The sequence below is a fragment of the Muscardinus avellanarius genome (genome assembly GCF_963383645.1).
Source record: "Muscardinus avellanarius genome assembly, chromosome: 21".
NCBI lineage: Eukaryota > Metazoa > Chordata > Mammalia > Rodentia > Gliridae > Muscardinus > Muscardinus avellanarius.
The window spans coordinates 17,357,110-17,381,431 of NC_137807.1; the positions used below are offsets into that span (position 1 = coordinate 17,357,110).

At 45.3% G+C, this 24,322-nt stretch overlaps 1 protein-coding gene across 1 annotated transcript in view; it reads right to left on the reverse strand.

Annotated features, from left to right (window-relative positions):
• The window catches only part of HORMAD2 (HORMA domain containing 2), a gene marked incomplete at its 5' end in the record, with an annotated part of 69,804 nt that overhangs the window by 37,954 nt on the left and 7,528 nt on the right, over window positions 1-24,322 (reverse strand). The window contains 7 exons of the mRNA XM_080717525.1: window positions 12-283; window positions 670-821; window positions 4,419-4,486; window positions 9,357-9,383; window positions 10,287-10,307; window positions 21,014-21,050; window positions 22,880-22,943. Coding sequence (XP_080573651.1) covers window positions 12-283; window positions 670-821; window positions 4,419-4,486; window positions 9,357-9,383; window positions 10,287-10,307; window positions 21,014-21,050; window positions 22,880-22,943 — 641 coding nt within the window. The remainder of the gene's footprint in view (window positions 1-11; window positions 284-669; window positions 822-4,418; window positions 4,487-9,356; window positions 9,384-10,286; window positions 10,308-21,013; window positions 21,051-22,879; window positions 22,944-24,322) is intronic.

Sequence of the window (24,322 nt, forward strand, 5' to 3'; positions counted from 1 at the left end):
CCTGGCCTTACTTGGTTGCTGGGCTCCTCCTCCTCCTCCTCCTCCTCCTCCTCCTCCTCGCAGTCTAGACCCTGGTGGGCAATCTCAGTAATGCTGTTCTCCTGGAAGAGGCTGTGGTCCAAATCAGGCGCTCTGACTGCGTCGGCAGTGACCTTCACCTTCATGCCGTGAAAGCCAGAGGAGACCAGTCCTACTCGCAGGGTGACGGGCTCCCCCTCAAACAGCAGGAAGCGTGAGCTCACCGCTTCTCTAAAACCAGGAGGCTGGTAATCATGTGGGGTCACTGCAAAATAAAAAGGGCAAAAGCCATGAAATTCATCTCAATAGAATAAATCATATGAGTATTCATGTATAAAACGGGGTGCTTTGGCACATGCCTGTAATCCCAGGACTTGAGAGGCTCAAACAGAAAAACTGCAGGTTCGAGGTCAGCCTCAGTAACTTAGTGAGATCCTCAACAACTTAGCAAGACCCTGTTTCAAGATAAAAATTGACAAGAGCCCAGGCTGTATGTTATAGATACAATGCCCCTGGGTTCAGTCCCCAGTATCAGAACAATAACAACAACATCCACAATAATAACATCTCACGTACACCATCAGAATCAACTCAGAGGCTTGCAAAGTCTGCGCTTTATCACTAGGGGAATTAGACTGAAGGCCCACCTACCTGCATTGTAGTAATGGAGCTGCATGGTAAGGACGACCTCATTAGGAAGCGGGCCGAGGTTCTGCATCAGGGTGTACAACTTGCGGACCAGTACAATACTGGCTTTCTTAATATCCTCACTTTTTGTCCCACTTTCAAAGCTTGTGCTGCTGCTATGATCACACAGAGAAACAGGATACTTTTCAATCATTTGCAATATTGACAATCTATTCCAAACAAAATAACACTTTTGACTATCTGATCAAATAAATACAAATTAGCTGGGCGTGGTGGTGCACGCTTATAATCCCGGTCCTTGGGAGGCTGAGACAGGAGGATCGCAGGTTCATGGCCAGCCTCAGCGACTTAGTGAGGCCCTTTTTCAAAGTAAAGAATAAAAAAATAGGACTGGGGGTGTAGTTTGAAGGTAGAATGCCTCTCAATCCCCAGTACTTCAAAAGTAAATAAATAATACAAATTAAACAGCAGGATATTTTTGGGACCATGTTTAGAATTAAGGGGATGGTTGTACTTTTTAAAACTGATATACAAAGGATTCTGGTTTTTGTTTTTTGTTTTTTGTGGGGTTTTTTGGTGGTACTGGGGTTCTTGGAAGCCCTTCTACCTCCAGGCTACACTCCCAGACCTATTTTATATTTTTATTTGGAAACAGGGTCTCTTAAGCCAGCGCGGCTGGCTTCGAACCTGCGCGATCCTCCTGTCTCCGCCTCCCAAGTGGGGGGATTACGAGCGTGCGCCACCACGCCCGGCAAAGATTTTGAAACAGCAAGTTCCCCTAATGCACTTAAAATATGACCTCCTATTTTTTAATTTGGCTTTCAAATAACCACATGTCATTATAATGAGAACAATGGATTTGAATTAGGTGCCCTGGCATCTAGTGTCAGCTCTGCGGTTAACTAACTGAATGACCTCGGTCAAGTCATTTAGAAACCCTCTAGGTCAGTTCACTCATTTGTGAGATGAGCTTACAAACATTTCTACGGCTCTGCAAGTATAAAATCAGTCACTAGCTCTGCGCCTATCTGCTATCTCCTTGTCTCCAGAGCCTCCTCACAGGTACACAGTTCACTACAGTGCAAGCTGGTTATTCTTCCTGCTTCCCCTCTTGTCCACACTGCAAAACAATCTCCATAACACTGCCCAAATAATATCCCTAGTGGGAAAACTGGCCCAGGTCACATTCTTCCTTAATATTCTTCTAGTAGCCAGGGTCGGTGGCACATGCCTGTAATCTCAGTACTCGGAAGGCTGAGACAGGAGGATCACAGGTCCCAGATCAGCCTCAGCAATTTAAAAAGACTCTTAGCAGCCTAGTGAGACCCTGATTCAAAACAAAAAATTAAATAAAATTAAATAGGGCTGGAGGTATAGATCAAAGGCAGAATGTCCCTGGGGGCTCAATCCCCAGTCACACACACACACACACACACACACACACACACACACTTATTCTGTTACATCACCTTGTAATCAGACATGAGGATGGTATATGTACAGTACCTTTCCATCTAACCACACACTCCCCTCGCCTTACCTGCAGCTGTGGCCCAATCTCTTCTCAACCATATGCAAAGTACCTGCTGTCCACTCCACCCGCTTTGCCATTTTCTCAACTCTCCCACTCGATCCTCTGCTACCTAACACAAGAGCCGCCTCTCCAAAGAGTCTTCCCACAGTCCCTCCCCTTCAAGAGACCTGCTGTCCCCTCTGGGCTGCGAGCAGCTACATCTTCTGTCCCCGCAGTATTGGGTTTGGTGTTCAGCTTCCCAACAGATGTCTGCTGGATTCATGAATAAATGAACAAGTTGGACTAAACTGCCTTCCAGTTCTAAATGTTTTCATTTCTCTCCCAAGTTGTCTTTCCCTGTGAGTCTCCTGTGAGCAGTTTCGAGGAGGAGCTGTCCACTGCTGTGTCCGCACGTAAGTAGCAGTGCAGTAGTGGACTGCAGAGGCTTCTCCTAGCTCACCTGTGAAGGTGGTGTGTGAACAGAGCAAACGTCTATTAAGGGAATACATCAGCTCCTCTAGCAGTTTCAAACAGCTTAGTTTTGTCTGGCAGGACTTAGCCAACTTGAACACAGGTAACACAGGTAACACAGGTAGCCACACAGCTCCCGGACGCTCCCGACACCGTGGAAGCACGCGCGGACTCCCGTCTGAACAGCGGCTTCTCTTTGGTTTCTAGGAAACGGTAGTACGCATTACCTCTCGCCTCCTTAGTATCTGGAAGATGTGGCCATTTTTACTGCTTAACTCTTGGCACATATGCGTCCAAAACAAGAGACATCAATCTGGTTGTCAGTAGTACTTATATTTGACTTTTGGAAGTGTCAAAGCAACTGTTTAATGTAAGAAAATGTGTATGAAATATGCTGTAATAATCTATATAGTGCTGTACAAGTGTGACCTAATGATGGCTAATATTTTAATTTTCATTTCTGGAACTTTTCTTCACATTCAAGTGCTGTCTGCACTTTTACAAATGAGAGGATCCCTAGAGATAATAGCAGGGAAAGGGACACTTCTGCCATCTCTCTTCAGTCGGTCCTGGGGGCCCACTAAGAGCCCTCGACTGCCCCGGGCCTTGGCCGTGTCTCCACCTTCTGCCTCAGCTCTACCTCACCTGCAGGCCTGAGCCCTCTGCACATCCTGCTGAGCTGAAGCCGAAAGCTACTGGGAGAGAAATAAATGTGGCTCCTCAAAGACATCTCCCCCTGCCCTGGGCCTTCGGAAGCATGCACCTTGTCTTTGCTATTTAACCCACTTGTGGACCAAAGCCATGGAGTTCCACAGCTGAGAGGGACATACGGTGCTTCCCAGTGCATAGGAAATGGTATTTATATGTCCTTGTGGAGTAAGCAGATGACAGTAATCGTGTCTGTAGGCCCAGTCCATGGGTTTTATCTATCCCAGGCCCCATCTGGCCTCAGCAACTTCATGAGGCTCTCAGCAACTAAGTGAGACCCTGTTTCCAATAAAAAATTAAAAATGGGCTGGAAATGTCGCTCAGAGGTAGAACACTCCTGGGTTCAAGTCCCAGCAGCGCGCACACACACACACACACACACACACACACACACACACCACAAAAACACCAGGGTCTGCCAGGTGTGGTGCCGCATGCCTGTCATTCAGTACTTGGGAGGCTGACACAGGAGGATCAAAAGTTTGAAGCCATCACCAGGAGTGGTGGTGCATGCTTGTAATCCCCGCACTTGGGAGGCGGAGACAGGAGGATCCCGCAGGTTCAAAGCCAGCCGCGCTGGTTTAAGAGACCCTGTTTCCAAATAAAAAAATATAAAATAGGTCTGGGAGTGTAGCCCAAAGGTAGAAGGGTTTCCAGGAACCACAGTACCACCAAAAAGTTTGAAGCCAGCCTCAGCAACTTAGTGAGGCTCTCAGCAACTTATCAAGACCCTGTTTCCAAATAAAAAACATGATATAGCTGGGAGTGTGGCCCAGAGGTAGAAGGCCGCTGCATTCCATCCCTAGTATCGATCAATCAATAAATAAACAAAGTAGGGTCTCACTAAGTTGCTGAGGGCCTAAGTCGCTGAGGCAGTCCTCAAGCCTGTAATCCTCCTGTCCCAGCCGCCCAAGTGTGTGCCCACGTCCAGCAATTACAGTAGCTTTTTCTCACAGTGGGGTTTCTGTAGTTTGTGGAGAATGACAATAGCAGACAGGCCTAGAGGAGCTTACGTTTACTCCTGTGTGTTTTTCGTGTTCACTAAGCAATTAGATTCTACCTGTCAAAATCCATAGTGGCTCCTTCTTTAGTGTATTTGAACTTAAACTGGTATATCTCAGTCACTTTCTAGAAAAACCAAAGGGGATAAAGAAATGTTAATTTTAAAAATAAATCCAACATTTTACTACTATCTTCCTACATACCTGGTTTTCCCATGCCATTAAATTAGTCAGGAGTAGTATTCACAGATATAAAGTTTTTCTCTTATATGCTAAAAATGAGTTAGAGGGCAAATACTTCCATTATTAGTATTTACGTGTGTGTGTGTGTGTGTGTGTGTGTGTGTGTGTGTATGTGTGGTACTAGGGGTGGAACCCGGGGCTTTCTACCTCTGGGCTACACTCCCAGACCTATTTTATACTTTATTTGGAAACAGGGTCTCACTAAGTTGCCGAGAGCCTCACTAAGTAGCTGAGGCTGGTTTCGAACCCACGCGATCCTCCTGTCTCAGCCTCCCAAGTGCTGGGATTACAAGTGTGCGCCACCGCGCCTGGCAATGCTTCCATTATTATTAAAGCTGGAAAAACTAAGGCACAGAGTCAAGTCTCTGACCCAACGAGGTCAAAGACAATGGGCCACCTGAGGAAGCATTCACTCATGGAATAAATATTTCATTGACTAGTTTGTACCAGGCACTGAAGTGACAGTGGTGAGCACACAGAAAAGGTTCCTGTTTTTTCTTGAACCTACAGTCCATTTGAGGAGATAGCCAATAAATAAGTGAATAAAGAGAGTAAGTGCAGAGAGTATGAGTGCTGTGAACATTACGGAGCAGATGCAGTGACACCAGAAAGTAGATGAAAGGGAGAAGGGCCTTTGGGAAGGCCGAGGAAGACCGCCCTGAAGCCGCTCTGAGCCTGGCGTCGGAGCCTCCCCCCCCCACCCCGCGGGAAGAGCAGAAGACCCCACGGTGGGAAGGGAGGCCTCGTCCAGGAGGCCGAGTGGCTACGCCGGGAGCAAGGACACAGGACACGAGGTCACAGAGGGGCTGTGGGCTGGCTGTGGTCATCTTGGGAGGGTGTAGATCTCATTAAGTGACAGAAGTCTTTGGGAGGGTTAAGCAGGAGAGTGGCTGCATCTTTAAAGCTCATCCCGGCGACCTTCAAGTACAGAGGGGAAGATGTGAAAACCAGGAGCGCAGTCAGAGGCTGCTGGGGCCACTCAGGGAAGACCAGACCACAGAGACATGAGGGAACACTTGGAAGTCTTGGGAAACATCACGTCGTGTGTTTTCAGCCCTACACTAAAAGCTAGACGCCCCTGCTGTCTGCTCTCCTCACTGTGCAGATGTCCTCACGAAAGACGTATCCCATTCTAAACCAAGTGACGTCTATTAGTTGAAGAAATGTTTAGCACAGGTATGTTGTAGACTCTGTCCTCAGCTGGAGAAGGTGCTGAAGGCAGGAGAGTGTATGGATTTAAGTCACAACACCCCCAGAATGTCCCTCATTCATCTGGTTTAGTATGCGACCCTTAACAATGTGGGAATGAGAATGTTAGATTGACCAGAAAGTCAGTACTTCTGATACTTTACTCTTAAGGTTTGGTCTCCTGACTGCAGAACTTACAGGGGGTCAGGTCCACAGAAAACTGGCTCCTGCTGCTTAAACTCTGAGTAGACTGATTTGTGACCGCGTTAATTTTATCTTTTGTGTGGTACTAAGAATTGAACTCAGGGGCATTCTACCTCAGAGCTACACCTCCAGCCTAATTTTATTTTTTATTTTGAAACAGGGTCTAGGGATGGAACCCAGGGGCATTCGACCTCCAAGCCACACACCAGCCCTATTTTTTACTCTTTATTTTGAAACAGGGTCTCAGTGAGTTGCAGAGGGCCTCACTAAGTAGCTGAGGCTGTCCGCGAACCGCGATCCTCCAGTCTCAGCCTCCCGAATGCCGGGATTACAAGTGTGTGCCACCACGCCCCGCTTTATAATTGTTTTATAGAAGTTCTAGTCTTTAATAACTTCAGACTGATTTATCAGGGATATATATCAGGAGATTTATAAATGTAAATATTATATATGTTATATGCACTTAAATATAATATGCATATTCTTATCTGATAAGTCAGGAGATTCGGTACTGGGGATTGAACCCAGGGGCATTCTACCTCTGAGAGATACACCTCCAGCCTTTTCAATTTTTTCTGTGTGTGTGTTACTGGGAATTGAACCCAGGGGCATTCTACCTCTGAGCTACATCCCCAGCCCTATTTTATTTTTATTTTGAAGCAGGGTCTTGCTAGATTGATGAGTCTCACTACTTGCTGAGGCTGTCTTCGAACCTATGATTCTTCTATCTCAGTCTCCCAAGTACCTGGATTCCGGGTGTGTGCCACTATGCCTGGTTAAGATTTTTATTCTGAAATAAGGTCTCACTTAGTTGCTGAGGCTGGCCTTGAACCTGCAATCCTCCGATCTCAGCTTCTCAAGGACTTGGACTACAGAAGTATACCACTCCTCTAAGGATGCTTTAAAAGGAAAGTCTCTAAAAGTATACTGTGGTTAGCAACAGGGCCCACCTATGTTCAGTTCCTATTAAACCTAGTGTCAACCACCGCCAAGGCCCAGAGGAGCCCGTGGTGGGGCAGTCAGGCTGTGCCGAGGTAGGGATCTTCCTGACCTTCTGGACACGCTGACCCCGCTGGCACACCTTGTTATGCCCACCGCACTGCACTCTAGAAAAGCTCGGGCGTTCTTCACTACTTCAGCTACCTTCGCCACTCAGCAATGTCAAGAGATGGACGGCCAGAACAGAACTCCCTGTGCGGAAGCATCACAGCTGGTGCGATACCCCACGCTTTGTTGGCCTAGGAGCTAGGGAAGGGTCCTCCATTAAGCCAAGGCCCTGGACTACATACTGTACCGACACAGAGCGCTACACATTCTAACGCAGGTCCAAAGTGTGTTTTTGCTGCAGGTAAATGTTAACATTGTTATTGTTTATGCAGCTTTGTTTAGGGAAGTCTATACTTCTAGGCATATGACTCAATGTTTGGCACAATCTCAGTAAATGTCAAAGACTGTGTTTATGTGAGAATACTGCTTTGTGAACACCCAGGGAGTGTGAGTTGTGACTTCACGGCAGGAGCAGCCTCATGGATGCTGGGGTGACGGCGCTGTAAGAGCGCTGCACTGTGGTCACTGCTGACTTGGTTCTTGGTTGTTCTTTTGAGGGTTTTGTGTTTTGTTTTGGGGGGACCCAGGCCCTTTTAATTTTTTATTTTGCAACAATGTTTCATTGAATTGCTGAAACTAGCCACCAACCTGCAATTCTCCAATCTCAGTTTCCCAAGGACTGGGATTACAAGTATATGCCACCGTGCCAGGCTTAACTAAGTCTTTAATACCACCACTTAGATAAAATCTCTTGTTTTAGAGAAGGAAAACTGAAGTAAAAAAAAGAAAGAAAGAACATTAAGAGGAAGATGAAAATCATGAACAGGGGCTTCCCTCTAACTCTGCCTCAGCCACAGAAGCCACTCAAAGTGGCCAAGGAACTGTCACACGTCTAGGACTATAATATGCACTCCGAGAAACAGAAAGCAAGGCAAGAAGCTAGTCCTCAAGAATGCACAACGTGCTTGGGGGAAATAATCTACATAGATGAGAGCATTAGACTGTGAAGCTCTAGCTGGGCGTAGTGGCACAGGCCTGTAACCCCAGCCCTTAGAGGGCTGAGACAGGAGGATCCCAGGTTCAAGGACAGCCTCAGCAGTGTAGGGAGCTCAGCAACCGGGCAAGACCCTGCTTCAAAACAGAAAAGTGAAAAGGGCTGGGGGTGTAGCTCGGAGGTAGAACGCTCCTAGGTTCAGTCTGTAGCATCACACACTCATACAAAAATAATCTGGGGGTTCTGTTAGCAAAGGGATTTACAGAAGGAAGACATTAGTGTAGACAAACTGGCCAGAGGCCCTGTGGACATTCTGAGTGTAAGTGAGCCTTGAGGACAGACGGCACTCACCAAGCAGAGGAGGAAAATCCAGAGAGAAGAAGCAAAGCCCTGAGCGTCTGTGTGATGTGAAAGTCAAAAAGGAGAAGATTCAGGTAGCAAAGTGGTTTAGAATGACATAGTATCTGGAGCCGGGCGTGGTGGCGCACGCTTATAATCCCAGCATTAAGGAGGCTGAGACGGGAGGATCACAGTTCACACACAGCCTAAGCTGCTTAGTGAGGCCCTCTGCCAGTCAGGGAGACCCTGTTTCAAAATAAAGAATAAGAAAGAGGGCTGGGGTTGTAGCTTGGAGGTAAAATGCCCCTGGGTTCCATCCTCAGTAACACACACACACACACACACACACACACACACACACACACACACACTTACATTGTATCTCACTTATTTTTCCTAAGGCCACAGACATAAGGAATTCAGAATCAGCTAAGACAAATAATAAAATGTGGCCTTTATATATTTGCACACTGGAGAGTCAACATGTCAGGGAAGAGGCTCGGTTCTGCTCAGTGCTTTTAGTTTCCTAACACCCCTACAGAGTCCTTGAAAATCTCATAGTAAACAATTGTTCAGCCAGGTGAGGTGGTGCACACTTGTAATCCCAGCTCTTGGGAGGCTCCAGTCTCGGCTTCAGATAGGAGGATAGGAGGATATCCTCCAGATAGGAGGATATGGGCTCACAGCCAGCCTCAGCTACTTAGTGAGGCCTCTGCAACTTAGTGAGACCCTGTTTCAAAATAAAGAATAAAAAAGCAGGCTGGGGGTATAGCTCAGAGGTAGAATGCCCCTGGGTTTAATCCGCAGCACCACAAAAAAATAATAATAAAAATAAAGGATTGGTCACATTTATAATAAAATATACTGCAAGAGCTCCGTATGAGTTACTCTGTCCCTCCAATAACACAATCTGCGGCCTTCAATCAGGCAATCACACTTAACAAAACACATGTGTGCTACCCACCTATATGTGTCTTCTTACCTCGGGTTCCTCGGGATTTGTGTAAAGCTGTTTAAGGGAAAATGAACAGGATTTAACTTCAAAATTTACTAGAAGACTCTTCATGAAATATACTTGCTATATAAAGAGTTCAATTTGTGCTCTATAAATTGAGTACTGTATTGACATGTATTTCAAACCAGATATAGGATAAGCTCTTATTTTATGAAACATGGTGTCTTTAGAACATTCTATAAATAATAAATATAAGAAAATTCCTTGTAAGAAATGTAAGGTATTTATAATTCTATGACTAAACTATAAATAAATTTGTTATGATTTAAGATTTTTAAATCATATATATATATAAGGCTTTCAATGGTATCTTCTTATTTTCTTTCTATTTTTAACTATGTATATTATTTTATACCCAAAGGTATAAAAAACTAAAAAAATCCACAAAATTTTATAAATAAAAAACTTTGATTCTGTAAAGTAGCTTTAAAAAATATCAAAATCCTGAGAGCCAAGAAGTAAAGCCAATAGCATATCCTATGTTTTATCCACATCATACCAAATAAACAGCTTATAATATTTTATTAAAGTTTCTGATAATTAAGCCTATTTTTTTTTTTTTTTTGGTGGTATTGGGGGTAGAACCCAGGGGTTTTCTACCTTCAGACTATACTCCCAGACCTATTTTCTATTTTATTTGGAAACAGGGTCTCATTAAGTTGCTGAGAGCCTCACTAAGTAGCTGAGGCTGGCTTCGAACCTGCGTGATCCTCCTGTCTCAGCCTCCCAAGCGCGGGGATTACAAGCGTGCGCCACCACGCCCAGCAAGCCTTTTTTTTTTTTTTAAATTGCAGTGTCCATAGACAGATAAAGAAAGGGAAAGTACTGTTTAAATGTTTTACTTGCCAAAATTCATTGAAGTAAAGACAGAGGCTTCATTTTTAAGTGTGTACTTACTGTAAGTATTGCCATGTGTAGCTTCAAGGGAAAAAAAAAAGAAAATTTTGTTATTATATACTTGCATGTATTCATGTATTTCATATATTTTATTCTCTTTCTTCCTTTCTTTTTTTGTGCTGGGGATTGAACCCAGGGGCATTAACTCCAAGCTACAACCTTGGCCCTTTTTATTTTTTATTTTGAAATAGGGTCTCACTAAGTTGCTAAGGCTGGCCTTAAACCTGTGATCCTCCTGTATCAGCCTCCCCAGTACTGGTATTATAGGAGTGTGCCACCACATCCAGCTTATTACTGTTATTTTCAGCAGAGGCTAATTAAAATATTGTTTCAGAGAGGTCTCAAAGATTTGAGTAGAAAAATATTCAGAAAGTCAGGAAAAGGGATACTAATTATTCATACATTCAAACCGTACCTATTACCTATATAGGGATCTGCAAGAGAGGAAAGGGATCTAAAAAAGAAGACAACTATCTCTACTTTCAAGAAGCTGCACTGAAATCTGAGAACCAAAAGATATGTAAAATAATTCATTACTGCTAAAAACTAAAGATACCATAAGAGTCTCAAATGTCCCTTTCGAAACTAATCTAAGTAAAAATTTAAAAGTCATGTCTGTAAAACACTTGCCTCTCTACATATACACTACTTTAAATACATTCTGATTGAAAGAGTAGCAGAATACATAATTGATACAAATATGATCAAGCTTATGATAATTTAACAACAAAAACAAAAACCTAGACTTCAAATCAGAAAAGTTCAGGACTGTGATTTCATAGCCAAGGACTAAACGTTAGCGACATCTGGCGGCTCTTTTGATTACTGCAGTGCGCGCTCCCCCTGCAAGCCCACACTTTTTTTTTTTTTTTTTTTTGTGGCACTGGGGGTGGAGGCTTTTCTACCTCTGGGCTACACTCCCAGAACTATTTTATACTTTATTTGGAAACAGGGTCTCACTAAGTTGCTGAGAGCCTCACTAAGTAGCTGAGGCTGGCTTTGAACCTGTGCCATCCTCCTGCCTCAGCCTCCCAAGTGCAGGGATGACAAGCGTGCGCCACCACATCCAGCTTCCCGAAAAGTTTTTAGGCAAAAGGATTACATGATCATAGGCTTCTGAAAGAGTGTACTGTGGCTACATGGAGTGTCAGAATGAGAATGGAAATAAGAAGATATATTAGGTAGCTATACACAAAATAGTCACTTTATATAACATTTACCTAAAATACATATATGTGCTTATTTTAAAGAATTTGAACATAATATAAAGTACAAAGAAAATAATGGAAAACTCAGCCAAAACTTTTTAACTAGGAATAACTATGTTCTTCAATGGAAAATCTTTGAGATCTCTAGATACTCAAATTTGACATTACTTAAACTGCTTCTAAAATACTGTTTCCTACTAGTGACAAGACCATCTGAGAAAAATTATAAAATATTAAAAACTAGCTGGGACTCTGGGCCCCAGGCTGGACCACACGTAGCACGCCAGACCCCTGGAGAAACCGGGCCCAGTACCCTGGGTCCCGGGCAGGGGTCACGTGGGGCATGCCAGCCGGGGCCCGGGTCGTGGGACTCTGGGCCCCACGCGGAGTAGTACGGAGCACGCTGGACCCACGGGGAAACCAGGCCAGGTCACAGTGCTACTGAGTGCCTGATCCCACTGCCTCCTCAAACCACACATACTGTCTTCTCTTATTGAGAAAAAAAAAAGAAAAAGAAAAAAGAAAAATATCGGAGAGGCGTTAAGAAGGCCGTTGCGGAAGCCAGGATACTGGAGATGCAGACAAAACTTATCCAAATGCACTGGAACTTATGGAAAAATTCCCCGTGAAGGAGGACTGCTGTTTCTCTATATTGTTAAGAATCTTGGGGACTTCCGGGAAGATGGCGACCGAGAAAAGTGGGGCTTAAGAGTCCCGCTAACAACCAATCTCCATTACCACAAAAAGAGCGCCTTTCATAGCCAGAAAACACCATCACCAGAAAAACAAAAAAACCACCAGGCTCCAGAGAGAAAGCGGACTGAGAACAGAGCTCAGGGCCACAGAGGAGACACACGCGCCCGAGGACGCGGCAGCAGCGCCATACTGCCGGCGGCAGCGGCGAACTCAGCGGACGGCTACAGCAAGCCGAGGTGAGCCGATGCGGAACAGCCAGGCGGGATCTTTCGGCGCAGACAGCATTTAAAGCTCCCAGTGGCTGAGCTCAGCACACGCTGCAGGGATTCAGAGTGGAAATCAAAACCAGAGAAGAAAAAATACGCCAGCCTCATGGCCGAGGGCGTGGCAGAGGCGCCATATTGCCACCGGCGGCGGCAGCAGCAGTGAATTCACCGAGTCCAGTACAGCTACATCTACGTAATCAAGAACAGTGAGTCAAATTGCGGGCCACAGAGGAGAAATCCCAGTATTGTGCCTCCTGGGACTTGACCCAGTGAGGGAGTGGTGGTGGCAGAGATATCACACCATAGGAGAGCGTGCAACCTGGCACCCCCCATAGTTTAAAGCAGCCTCTATCGACTCCCTGGGTCGGAGACTCTGTGATACAACCCAGTAAAGGAGTAGTAGGGTCTGAGATAATACAGACTCGAGATCCAGAGCACCTTAAGTGAAGCCATAGTGACCCAAGGGAAGAACCCAGAGAAGGCACAAACCTCCGAAATCATGGGAAAGAGGAATAACACTGAAGTAATGAATGTGCACAACCCCACAACATCAGAACCTGATAAAACAGAAAATCAGAGATTTCTAGAAGATCAAATCAGGAAAATAACTAGAAATAATAGAGGTGCTTCGAAAAGAACTCAGAGAGAGCCAAAAAGAGATAAAGGATGCAATTAATGAAGTAAAGGCCTCAATTCAAAGCACAAACAACCGATTAGACCACATGGAGAACAGAATCTCGCTCTTAGAAGATGAGCAATCCAAAAATGAATGCATAGTTTCTAATCTAGAAAAAGATATCCAACAGCAGGAATCTGACATTGAAGAAATATGGGCCCATCTTAAGAGAGCTAACCTAAGAATAATTGGAATAGAGGAGGGAAAAGAAAGTGATACCAAAGGGATCAACAATCTCTTCAAGGAAGTAATAGCAGAAAATTTTCCAAATATAGAGCAAGAGGTTGATACACAGATCCAGGAAACTTATAGAACTCCCTTTAGACAGGATCCGAGAAGAGGATCCCCACGCCATATAATTGTCAAAATGACCAATGTGGAAGCCAAGCAGAGAATCTTAAAGGCAACAAAAACAAAGGGCCAAGTGACATTCAGAGGCAAACCAATTAGAATCACTCCAGACTTCCCAAACCAAGTCATGAGAGCCAGAAGGGCTTGGAGTAACATATTCCAAACTCTGAAAGAAAACAACTTCCAGCCAAAAATTTCCTATCCAGCAAAACTTTCTATCAAATTAGATGGAGAAATAAGAAGCTTCCATGACAAACAGAAACTGAAGGAATTTATGTCTTCAAAACCAGCGCTAGAGAAAATACTCAAAGAGATTAACTACAAAGAAGAAATAGGTAACACTCACCAGAACCAGAGAAACAAGAGTTTCCATCCAACAGACAACTAAGATTGGTTATCTGTGGAGATTCATTATTTATGTTAGTCTTTTACCTATCTCTAAATTGTATTGTTTGCCTTTATTGTTGTTAATTTTTAGGATTTCTAGTTGGAATATTAATATACCTTCAGATATAGCATTTGGAAATATTTTATCCAATTCTATTAGTAACTTTTAACTCTGTTTACATTGTCTTTGGATATACAATATTTTCTTTTATTTTTTAGGGAGTTTGTATATTCTTCTGTTGCCTGTGCCATTGAAATCATATCCAAGAAATCACTGCCAATTTCAATGTTGTGAGGTTTTATGACCCAGATTTTCTCCTAAAAGTTTATAGTCTTAAGATTTATATTTAGGTCTTTTATCTAGTTTGAGTTAATACTTGTATGTGGGATTAGGTAAGGGTCCAATTTTATTCTTTTCCATGTAATTATTATTTTTCAACAATATTTAGTTAAAAGATTATTATTTCCACCACCAAATCTTCGTGGAAACCTTGTCAAAAACAACTTGACAATATAGGGAAGAAGTTAGCTCTAGGCTTGTATTTAACTCCAATGGTCTATATATCTGCCTTTAGAACAGTACTACACTGTTTCAATTATTGTAGCTTTATATGGTTTGAAATCAGAAAATATGCCGGGCGTGGTGGCGCACGCTTGTAATCCCCGCGCTTGGGAGGCAGAGACAGGAGGATCGCGCAGGTTCGAAGCCAGCCGCGTGCGCTGGCTTAGGAGACCCTGTTTCCAAATAAAAATGTAAAAATAGGTCTGGGAGTGTAGCCCAGAGGTAGAAGGGCTTCCAGGAACCCCAGTACCACCAAAAAAAAAAAAAAAAGAAAGAAATCAGAAAATATACATCTTCTAGCTTTGTTTTTGCTTCGAGATTGTTTTGGGTATCTAGAGTCCATATTCCATATCAGGATAGATTTTTTTCTGAAAAATAAATATATGATAGTTTCACCTAAAAAAAAGAAAAAAATATTCTCTGGTAAGATAGAAAGCAAAAAGAAATATTGAAATGTTATCTTTAAGTCATCAAAAGCTTGGTATCAGACAAAAGAAACTGTTATGTGAGATTATCATTTTTAATTTTGGATAAATTGCTATAATACTAGATGTCAACCACTAAGCCAAGCATGGGAGGGAGGGATGGGGAGATAATGGAGTGGGGATCGGGTGGGGGCTGACTGGGCGATGTGTGCATGTATGTTTACAAAAGTTTGTATCCCACTATGATGTATGAATACAGTGCACCAATAAAATAAAATTAAAAAAAAAAAAAAAAGAATCTTGGACATCACCTGTAAGGAGAGAGTTTAGCGGAGACCAAGGAGAAAGGCGGTATTGAAAGCGGTCTCTGCAATGGAGGTGGAGACTTGTATTCAGGAGAAGCAGAAATCGGATCCTACCAACCTTATTTATTGGAGAAATTATACCAAATGTCGAATGCTACCGTCACGCATGCTTAGGAACACTGGACAACATTCAGAGTGGAAAAAAAACCTGGGAAGGATTTGAAATGGTGGAGGCAGTGGCAATGGCAGTGGCCAGTTCTCAGAGGAGGCAGAGATCTGATGCATTACACCTGGAACCTTTTAAATAATATCCCCAGAGGCAGAATGCTACCACCACGCACCCTCAAGAATGTGGGACAATTGGTTGGGTGAAGAGGGTGCTCGGATTGGAGCCTGCCAAGGGGTGAGGCCGGCGACAGACACAGCAAAGCTGGGATCGGAGTCTGCCATGAGGCAAGGCCAGTGCTGGGGCCTTCAAGGCCAGGATCGGAGCCTGCCAAGGGGTTAGGCTAGTGCCAGGGCCAGCAAGACCAGGATCAGAGCCTGCTGTGAGGCAAGGCTGGTGCTGGAGCTTCGAGGCAGTGACTGGAGCCTGCCGCGGTGTTAGGCGGGTGCCGGGGCCAATGGCTGACATCAGAGCCTACCGTGAGGCAAGGCCACTACTGGGGCCTCCGAGGCCAAGATCGGAGCCTGCCGAGGGGTTAGGCCGATGCGGGGGCCAGTGAGGCCGGGATCGGAGCCTGCCGTGAGGCAAGGCCGGTGCTGGGGCCTTCAAGGACGGGATCAGAGCCTGCCAAGGGGTTAGGCTGGTGCCAGGACCAGTGTGGCCGGGATCGGGGCTCACTGTGAGGCAAGGCCGGTGCTGGGGCCTCCGAGGCTGAAATAAGAGCCTGCCGAGGGGTTAGGCTGGTGCCGGGGCCAGCGGCTGGCATTGGAGCCTTCCGTGAGGCAAGGCCGCTACTGAGGCCTCCAAGGCCAGGATCGGAGCCTGCCGTGGGGTTAGGTCGGTGCTGGGGCCAGCGAGGCCAGCATCGGAGTCTGCCATGAGGCAAGGCCGGTGCTGGGGCCTCTGAGGCCAGGATAAGAGCTTGCCGAGGGGTTAGGCCGGTGCTGGGGCCAATGGCTGGCATCAGAGCCTGCCGTGAGGCGAGGCCGCTACTGGGGCCTCCAAGGCTGGGATCGGAGCCTGCCAAGGGTTTAGGCCGATGCCGGGTCCAGCGGCCAGCATTGGAGCCTACCGTGAGGCAAGGCCAGTGCTGGGGCCTTAGAGGCCAGGATTGGATCCTGCCGAGGGGTTAGACCGGTGCTGAGGCCAGCAAGGCTGGCATCGGAGCCTGCCATGAGGCAAGGTGGGTGCTGGGGCCTCTGAGGCCGGGATCGGAGCCTGCCAAGGGGTTGGGCCTGTGCTGGGGCCAGTGAGGCTGGCATCGGAGCCTGCCACGAGGCAAGGCCAATACTGGGGCCTCTGAGGCCAGGATAAGAGCCTGCTGAGGGGTTAGGCCAGTGCCGGGGCCAATGGCCGGTATCGGAGCCTGCCATGAGGCAAGGCCGCTACTGGGGCCTCTGAGGCTGGGATCGGAGCCTGCCAAGGGGTTAGGCTGATGCCAGGGCCAGCGGCCAGCATCAGAGCCTTCCGTGAGGCAAGGCTGCTACTGGGGCCTCCGAGGCCAGAATCAAAACCTGCCGAGGGGTTAGACCGGTGCTGGGGCCAGCGAGGCTGGCATCGGAGCCTGCTGTGAGGCAAGGCCGGTGCTGGGGCCTCCGAGGCCGGGATCAGAGCCTGCCGAGGGGTTAGGCCAGTGCCAGGGCCAGCATGGCCGGGATCAAAGCTCACCGTGAGGCAAGGCCAGTGCTGGGGCCTCTTAGGCTGGGATCGGAGCCTGCCGAGGGGTTAGGCCGTTGCTGGGGCCAGCGGCTGGCATCGGAGCCTTCCATGAGGCAAGGCCACTACTGAGGTCTCCGAGGCCAGGATCGGAGCCTGCTGAGGGGTTAGGCCAGTGCTGGGGCCTCCGAGGCCAGGATAAGAGCCTGCCGAGGGTTTAGGCCGGTGCTGGGGCCAATGGCTGGCATTGAAGCCTGCCGTGAGGCAAGGCCACTACTGGGGCCTCCAAGGCTGGGATCGGAGCCTGCCAAGGGGTTAGGCCGATGCCGAGGCCAGAGGCCAGCATCAGAGCCTGCCGTGAGGCAAGGCCGGTGCTGGGGCCTCCGAGGCTGGGATAAGAGCCTGCTGAGGGGTTAGGCCGGTGCCAGGGCCAATGGCCGGCATCGGAGCCTGCTGTGAGGCAAGGCCACTACTGGGGCCTCCGAGGCCGGGATCGGAGGCAGCTGAAGGGTTAGGCTGGTGTCGGGGCCTGCGAGACCAGAAATGGGGCCTCCCATGAGGCAAGGCCGCTTCTTGAGCCAGCAAGGTCTGGATCAGTCCACCGGGTAGCCAGACCACTACTGGGGCCGTCAAGAGTGGGATCGGTACTTGCAACGTGGCATGCACAAAGAAATATCGCAGAAAATAAAAATCAGATGCTTCCCCTAATCAGCAAAAACTAGGAGGAAAGGGGTAATAGGAAGAGGTCAAGCTATAGAAAGGGCCCTATAGTGAAGCAACTAAGGTGACCAATCAGAGGGTATGGAATAGGGGAGGGTGGAGCCTCTTTAAAACGCAGGCGGTACATAAACAAATGTATCAAAGTTAATCACCAAACAAGCATGGGATCCTAGTACTTGTGAGGGAGGGGGAGGAAATGGGATGGGGGCTGGATGAGGGCTAATTGGATGATGTATGCTTGTATATCCTCTCAAGTCTTGTATTCCAATGTGATATATGATTACAATGCACCAATTAAAAAAATAAAAAATTTAAAAAAAACTAGCTGGATGTGGTAGCATATGCCTGTAATCTCAGTACCTGGGAGGCCGAGTCAGGAAGATTGCAGGTTTGGCACCAGCCTCAGCAACTTAGCAAGGCCCTCTGCAACTCAGTGACACCCTTTCCAAAACAAACAAAACAAAATTAAATAGGGCTGGTAAAAATGAGTATACCTCAGAGGCAGAATGCCCGTTTCAATCTTCTTAGTACCACAAATATATATCTACCTAAGGTTTTTCCTCTTTGTTTTTTTTTTGTTTTGTTTTGTTTTGTTTTTTGGTGGTATGAGTATTGAACTCGTGCATTCTATCTCCAGCTCTATTTTATTTTTATTGTGAAACGGGGTCTCCCTAGGTTGATGAGAGCCTCAAACATGTGATCCTGCTGTCTCAGCTTCCCAAGTACTGGGATTACAAAGTGTGCCATCCACGCCAGGCTACGCTTTGCCTCTTAATCTTCCTAAAACAGTTCATTTTAGTCAGAAATACAGGTAGTCCTTTAGTTTAAAAAACGCATCAAACTAATTAAGACATTCTTTGCACATTACACTGCCATTTTAGAAGATGTAATGTTATTTTTTGTAGTTCTGGGGATAGAACCCAGGGCCCTTCTACTTTAGGCTACACCCCCAGACATTTTTTATTTGGAAACACGGCTTCATTAAGTTGCTGAGGCTGGCAACTCGTGTCTTAGCCTCACAAGTACTAGGATTATAGGCGTGTACCGCCCGCCACGCCCAGTTATACATGTAATGTTATTACGTGCGTTTTGTTTAAGAAGCACCTCTTTCTCTTAGCTATGGCCTCCCTGAGAGGAGGAACTACATTTTTATGTTCATTGGTATCCCATCAGTGCCTGGGCACAACGTCTGGCACAGAGTGCAGAGCCAATAGGGAAAGAAGCCGAAGGTGGTCAGCATTTCCCCGGTTGTCTATTATGTGCCAGGCATTGTTCTCAGTATTTCAGATCAGTGGTCCTCAAAATGTGGCCCTCGACCAGCAGCCAGAGCACTGCCTAGAATCTGTCTGGAACTCAAATTCTCACATCAGAAATGTGGGGTGGGGTGGCCATCTGTGCTGACGAACCTCCAGGGGATTCCGTGCAAGTTAAAGTCTGAGAACCAGTGTCTTCAATCATCAAGTCCCTGAGTCCTCAAATGAACCCAAGAGGTGGGCACTATGACACCCTCATTCATACGTAGAGGAATGAAGTATCGAGAGGCAGGCTGCTTGAGCAGTCACACACACTGAGGGACAGACTGGGCTTCACTCCGACTGTCTGCCTCCAAACGTCTAGCTCTTAATTATACTGTGATGCCCCTCGGGGACAAACACCCGGAAAAGCTGGGCAAAGGAGAACGAGGAGCACGATTTGGCATGCCAGTGGCTAGCTTCTCCCCTCCTCAATCCATCTAAATGCTCAGGGCCCCCGAAGCTCTAAAGTTATTTCTCTCAAAGATCACCCTCATGTCTTCACTGCCCCTTGTCAGTGTCTCCTTGGCCTCACTCTGTGCCTATGTGAGTTGCTGGGACTGAACCCAGGGCTCAGCTAGGCACGCACTCTACCTGAGCTACATCCCCGGCCCTTTCTGCTGGTAATAACTTATACACACACACACACACACACACACACACACACACACACACACACATACATACTAGGGATTGAACCCAGGGACATTCTACCTGCAAGCTTCACCCCCAGCCCTTTCCATCTTTTATTTTGAAACAGGGTCTTGATAAACTGCTGAGAGTCTTGCTAAATTGCTAAGGCTGCCTGCAAACCTCCAATTCTCAGCCTCCAACTACTGGGATTCTAAGTGTGTGCCACCATGCCCAGCTCCCCAGCTCTTTTTGGTCTTAGTTTGGAGACAGGGTCTCCCAACATTGCTCAGGTAGACCTCAAACTCCCCTGCTGCTTAAGCCTCCCAAGTGGCTGGGATTACAGGGGGTGCCGCCACGCTTGACTTAGCAGCATCACCTTCTAGTGGGTATTAGTTACACTTATACTTGTGATAGGTAGGGGTGACAGTCAAAATATCTCTGGTGCTTTTACATGAAAAATATCAAAATGATATGAAAAAACATTTGAATTCCAGGATGGCACAAGTGATGGCCAATAAGAAAGGATGCCAACTTAGCCTAGAGCAGGGTTCATGGAAGCAACCCTTAGACTAGATGTTAATCTTTAGTCGCTGGATTTCTGAGAAATCTAAAGAGATCTCAGAAGAAACATGAGTGGGGAAAAGGAGAAGATATTGGTGGAGGTTCAAACAGAGCCTCAAAAAGCAATTATTTATCATCAATGAAGAAGTACCACCAAGCTGGGTGTGGTGGCACACTCTTGTAATCCCAGCATTCGAGAGCCTGAGACTGGAGGACCACAGTTCATGGAAAGCCTCAGCTACTTAGCAAGATCCTTTGTAACTCAGTGAGACCCCATTTCAAGATAAAGAATAAAGAAAAATAGGGCTGGGGATGTAGCTCGGCGGTAGAATGCCCCTGGGTTCAATCCCCAATACCTCAAAAAAAATCACCAATATTTTACCCACAGGTATAGCTGGGTCAGTGTGTGACCACTGACCATCGATCCTGCATATAAGGTACTTAGCAAAATAACTAAGAAGAAAAATCAAGTATTCAAGTCTTTTTTCCTTTCATATCTTCAAATTGAATCGTCACTACTTTGAGCACTGTCTCCCTGATCCCACATCTTGCGGATCTCTTCCAGTGACTTCAAAGAAAATTCTGTGGTCAAAAAGATATGAATACGTAGAGGAGAAAATGAGGGCTTCTTTCTAATCGGTGTGAGAGGGACATCAGCAAGACAACGCAGACGTGAAACGGAGGCAACTGGCTCCTAAATGCAATGGCAGCGCTGTTTGCTGCTAAACAGCAGAATGGGATGCAAAACTCAAATCCAAACTTTTTTTCTTAAGGGATAAAATATGAGCCTCTGATTCTGGGGTAAACTTTAAGATATTCTTACGTATTTCTTTTCCAAAGCATCAAAGCAACCTTGAATCCTGTCAAGAAATAAATGTTTGATGTCAATTTGGACCACATGTAAAACCCAAAATATTTTTTTTTTTTTTTTTGCGGGTCTGGGGATGGAACCCAGGGGCATTTGACCTCCGAGCTACACCCCCAGCCCTATTTTTTATTCTTTATTTTGAAACCGGGTCTCACTGAGTTGCAGAGGGCCTCACTAAGTAGCTGAGGCTGTCAGCGAACCGCGATCCTCCAGGTCTCAGCCTCCCGAATGCTGGGATTACAAGCGTGCGCCACCACGCCCGGCTAAAACCCAAAATATTTCTAAGTACAGAATTAGTTTACTTTTTTTTTTTGCTTTGAAGTATTGATAACCATTCTTTTTTCATTTAATAATTTTTAAATTCCTAGTATCTTTTAATATACTTATAGAGCTTTATAAATAATAAGTAAGCAGTTCCGAGAGTAGGAAATGCATCTTTTTTTTTTTTTTTTTTTTTTTTTTTGGCAGTACTGGGGGTAGAACCCAGGGGTGTTCTCCTTATTTCGAAACGAGGTCTCGCAAAGTTGCAAAGCCTCACTAAGTAGCTGAGGCTGTCTGTGGACCCATGATCCTCCTGTCTCAGCTCCCGACTACTGGGATTACAAGCGTGCGTCACTATGCCTGGATGCTACTTTTTATTTTTTCTTTCTCTCCCATTATGTTAAGTGCACTGACATACATATGATAAATAATGGCATCTTGAATATTTATTCTTACCAAAGTCCACTTTCTTATTTCTTTTCTTTTTCTTCTTTTTCATTTTTTTAACATCTGGGCATCCATGGAACCCAGGGGCATTCGACCTCCGAGCTACATTCCTGCCCTCCTGCCCTATTTTTTATTCTTTATTTTGAAACAGGGTCTCGCTAAATTGCGGAGGGCCTCACTAAGTACCTGAGGCTGGCCACTAACCGCGATCCTCTGTCTCATCCTCCTGAATGCTGGGATTATAAATGTGTACCACCATACCCATCTCCCAAGTCCATTTTCTTTCAAAACCAAAATTAAATCACTATCTTAAAATAGTATTAAATGATTGCTACAAATTTCTAGAAAATTTTATTTTTTGAAAATAGAAAGAAATGGTTTTAAGAAAATTATCTTACCAAGTCAAATCAAACTCAAAAATGTTTAAGTTTGCCGGGCGTGGTGGCACACACTTGTAACCCCAGAACTTGGAAGGCTGAGACAGGAGGATCGCACAGGTTCAAAGCCAGCCTCAGCTACTTAGTGAGGCTCTCAGGAACTTAATGAGATCCTGTTTCCAAGTAAAGTATAAAATAGGTCTGGGAGTATAGCTCAGAGATAGAAAAGCCCCTGGGTTCCACCCCCAGTATCACACACACAAAAAAAAGTTTAAGTTTTGGCCAGGTGTGGTGGTGCACGCTTGTAATCTCAGCATTTGGGTGGCTGAGACTGGAGGTTCACAGTTCAAGGACATCCTCAGCTACTTAGTGAGGCCCTTCACAACTCAGTGAGACCCTGTTTCAAACAACAACAAAAAAAGAATATAAAAGAGGACTGAAGCTGGGTGTAGTGGCACACGCTTGTAATCTCTGCTTGGGAGTCGGAAACCGGAGGATCGCACTGGTTTGAAGCCAGCCTTGCTGGCTTAAGAGACCCTGTTTTCAAAAATATATATATAATAGGTCTGGGAGTGTAGCCCGGAGGTAGAAGGGTTTCCAGGAATCCTGGTACCACCACCCAAAAAAAAAAAAAAAGAGGACTGGGGGTGTAGCTCAGAGGTACAATGCCCCTGGGTTCCATCCCCGCTACCACACACAAAAAAATGTTTAAGTTTTGTGGATTTCAATTACTTACCATTTGATAATATGCAGTGACCCAGGACATTTTTTGTCTTCTCGGAGGATTTTTAAATTGAGGTCTACAAAAACAGAAACACAGTCTATTTTTATCTACTAAGTGACTGTTACGCTGAAAATGTTCATGCTAAATACAGTATTTCCTTCAACTTATCTTGGTTACATAACATTTAGTTCATTCTTATAAAAGTATTTTGAATCTCTAAATACTTTGAAAATAAACTTTATAGATTGTTAATTATCTTAGTTCTAATTTTGATGGCAGCTTAATAGCCTTCCTTATCTATAATGTAGCATAACTGAGTTGTCTGCAAAATCAATGTGTTACTTCTTTGCTTCTTTTCACTTGTAAGAAATTATAAAAGCTGGGCACAGTGGCACAGGCTTGTAATCCCAGTACTTCGGGGGCTGAGACAGCGGTTTGTGATTCGCGGACAACCTCAGCTACTTTGGCCCTTTGCAACTCAGTGAGAACCTGTTTCAAAAATAAAGAATAAAAAATAGGGCTGGGTGTGTAGCTTGGATATAGAATGCCCTGGTTCCATCCCTAGTGCTACAAAAATAAATAAATTAATTAATTAAAATAAAATAATAAAATAGGGGTAGGGGTATACCTCAGAGGTAGAATGCCTCTGGGTTCAATTCCCAATAAAAAAAAAATAGTAGTACTGCTTCTAATGACCTATTTATTTATTTACTTATTTGTGTGTGGAAGGGGGGTTATTAGGTATTGAAACCAAAGACATTCTGCTTCTGAGCTACACTCTCAGCCTTATTTTTATTTTTGTTTTGAAACAAGGTCTCACTAGGTTGATGAGAATCTCCCTTGAGCCTGCAGTCCTCCTGTCTCAGCCTCCCAAGTACTGGGATTGCAAGCGTGTGCCACCATGCCTGGTGACAATACAGTTTTTAAACAAATAGATGTTAATATTTTGAACAACTGAAGAGTCCCAGGTATATATTTTTTAATATGAAGGAAAGAAAGGAGCTACAAACAGCTTATAATAAAAGGCAATAATATATTTGGGGCTCTTTTGTTTGTTTGGGGTACTAGGGATTGAACCCAGGGGGATCCTGCCTCTGAGCTACACCCACAGCCTTTTTTATTTTTTATTGTGAAATAAAGTCTTGCTACATTTTGGATGGCCTTACTAAGTTTCTGAGGCTAGCCTTGAACCTGCGATCCTCCTGCCAGGCTCCCAGCACTGCGACTGCAGGCGTGGAGCACACGCCACCACACTCATTTTAAAATGGTATGTTTAAAGGTACAATGAACAAAAGGACTGAAAGTACAAGACCTGGCAAGAACAGAATTGATTACAATAACAGTCAATTAAATATCCGTGCTAATCGGCAAATAGCCCTGCCTTTTATGACCTCCAGCATATGTTAATTGGGAGAAGAGTTTTTCACCCAGTTCCTTTGAACTTCCTCAAAGAAC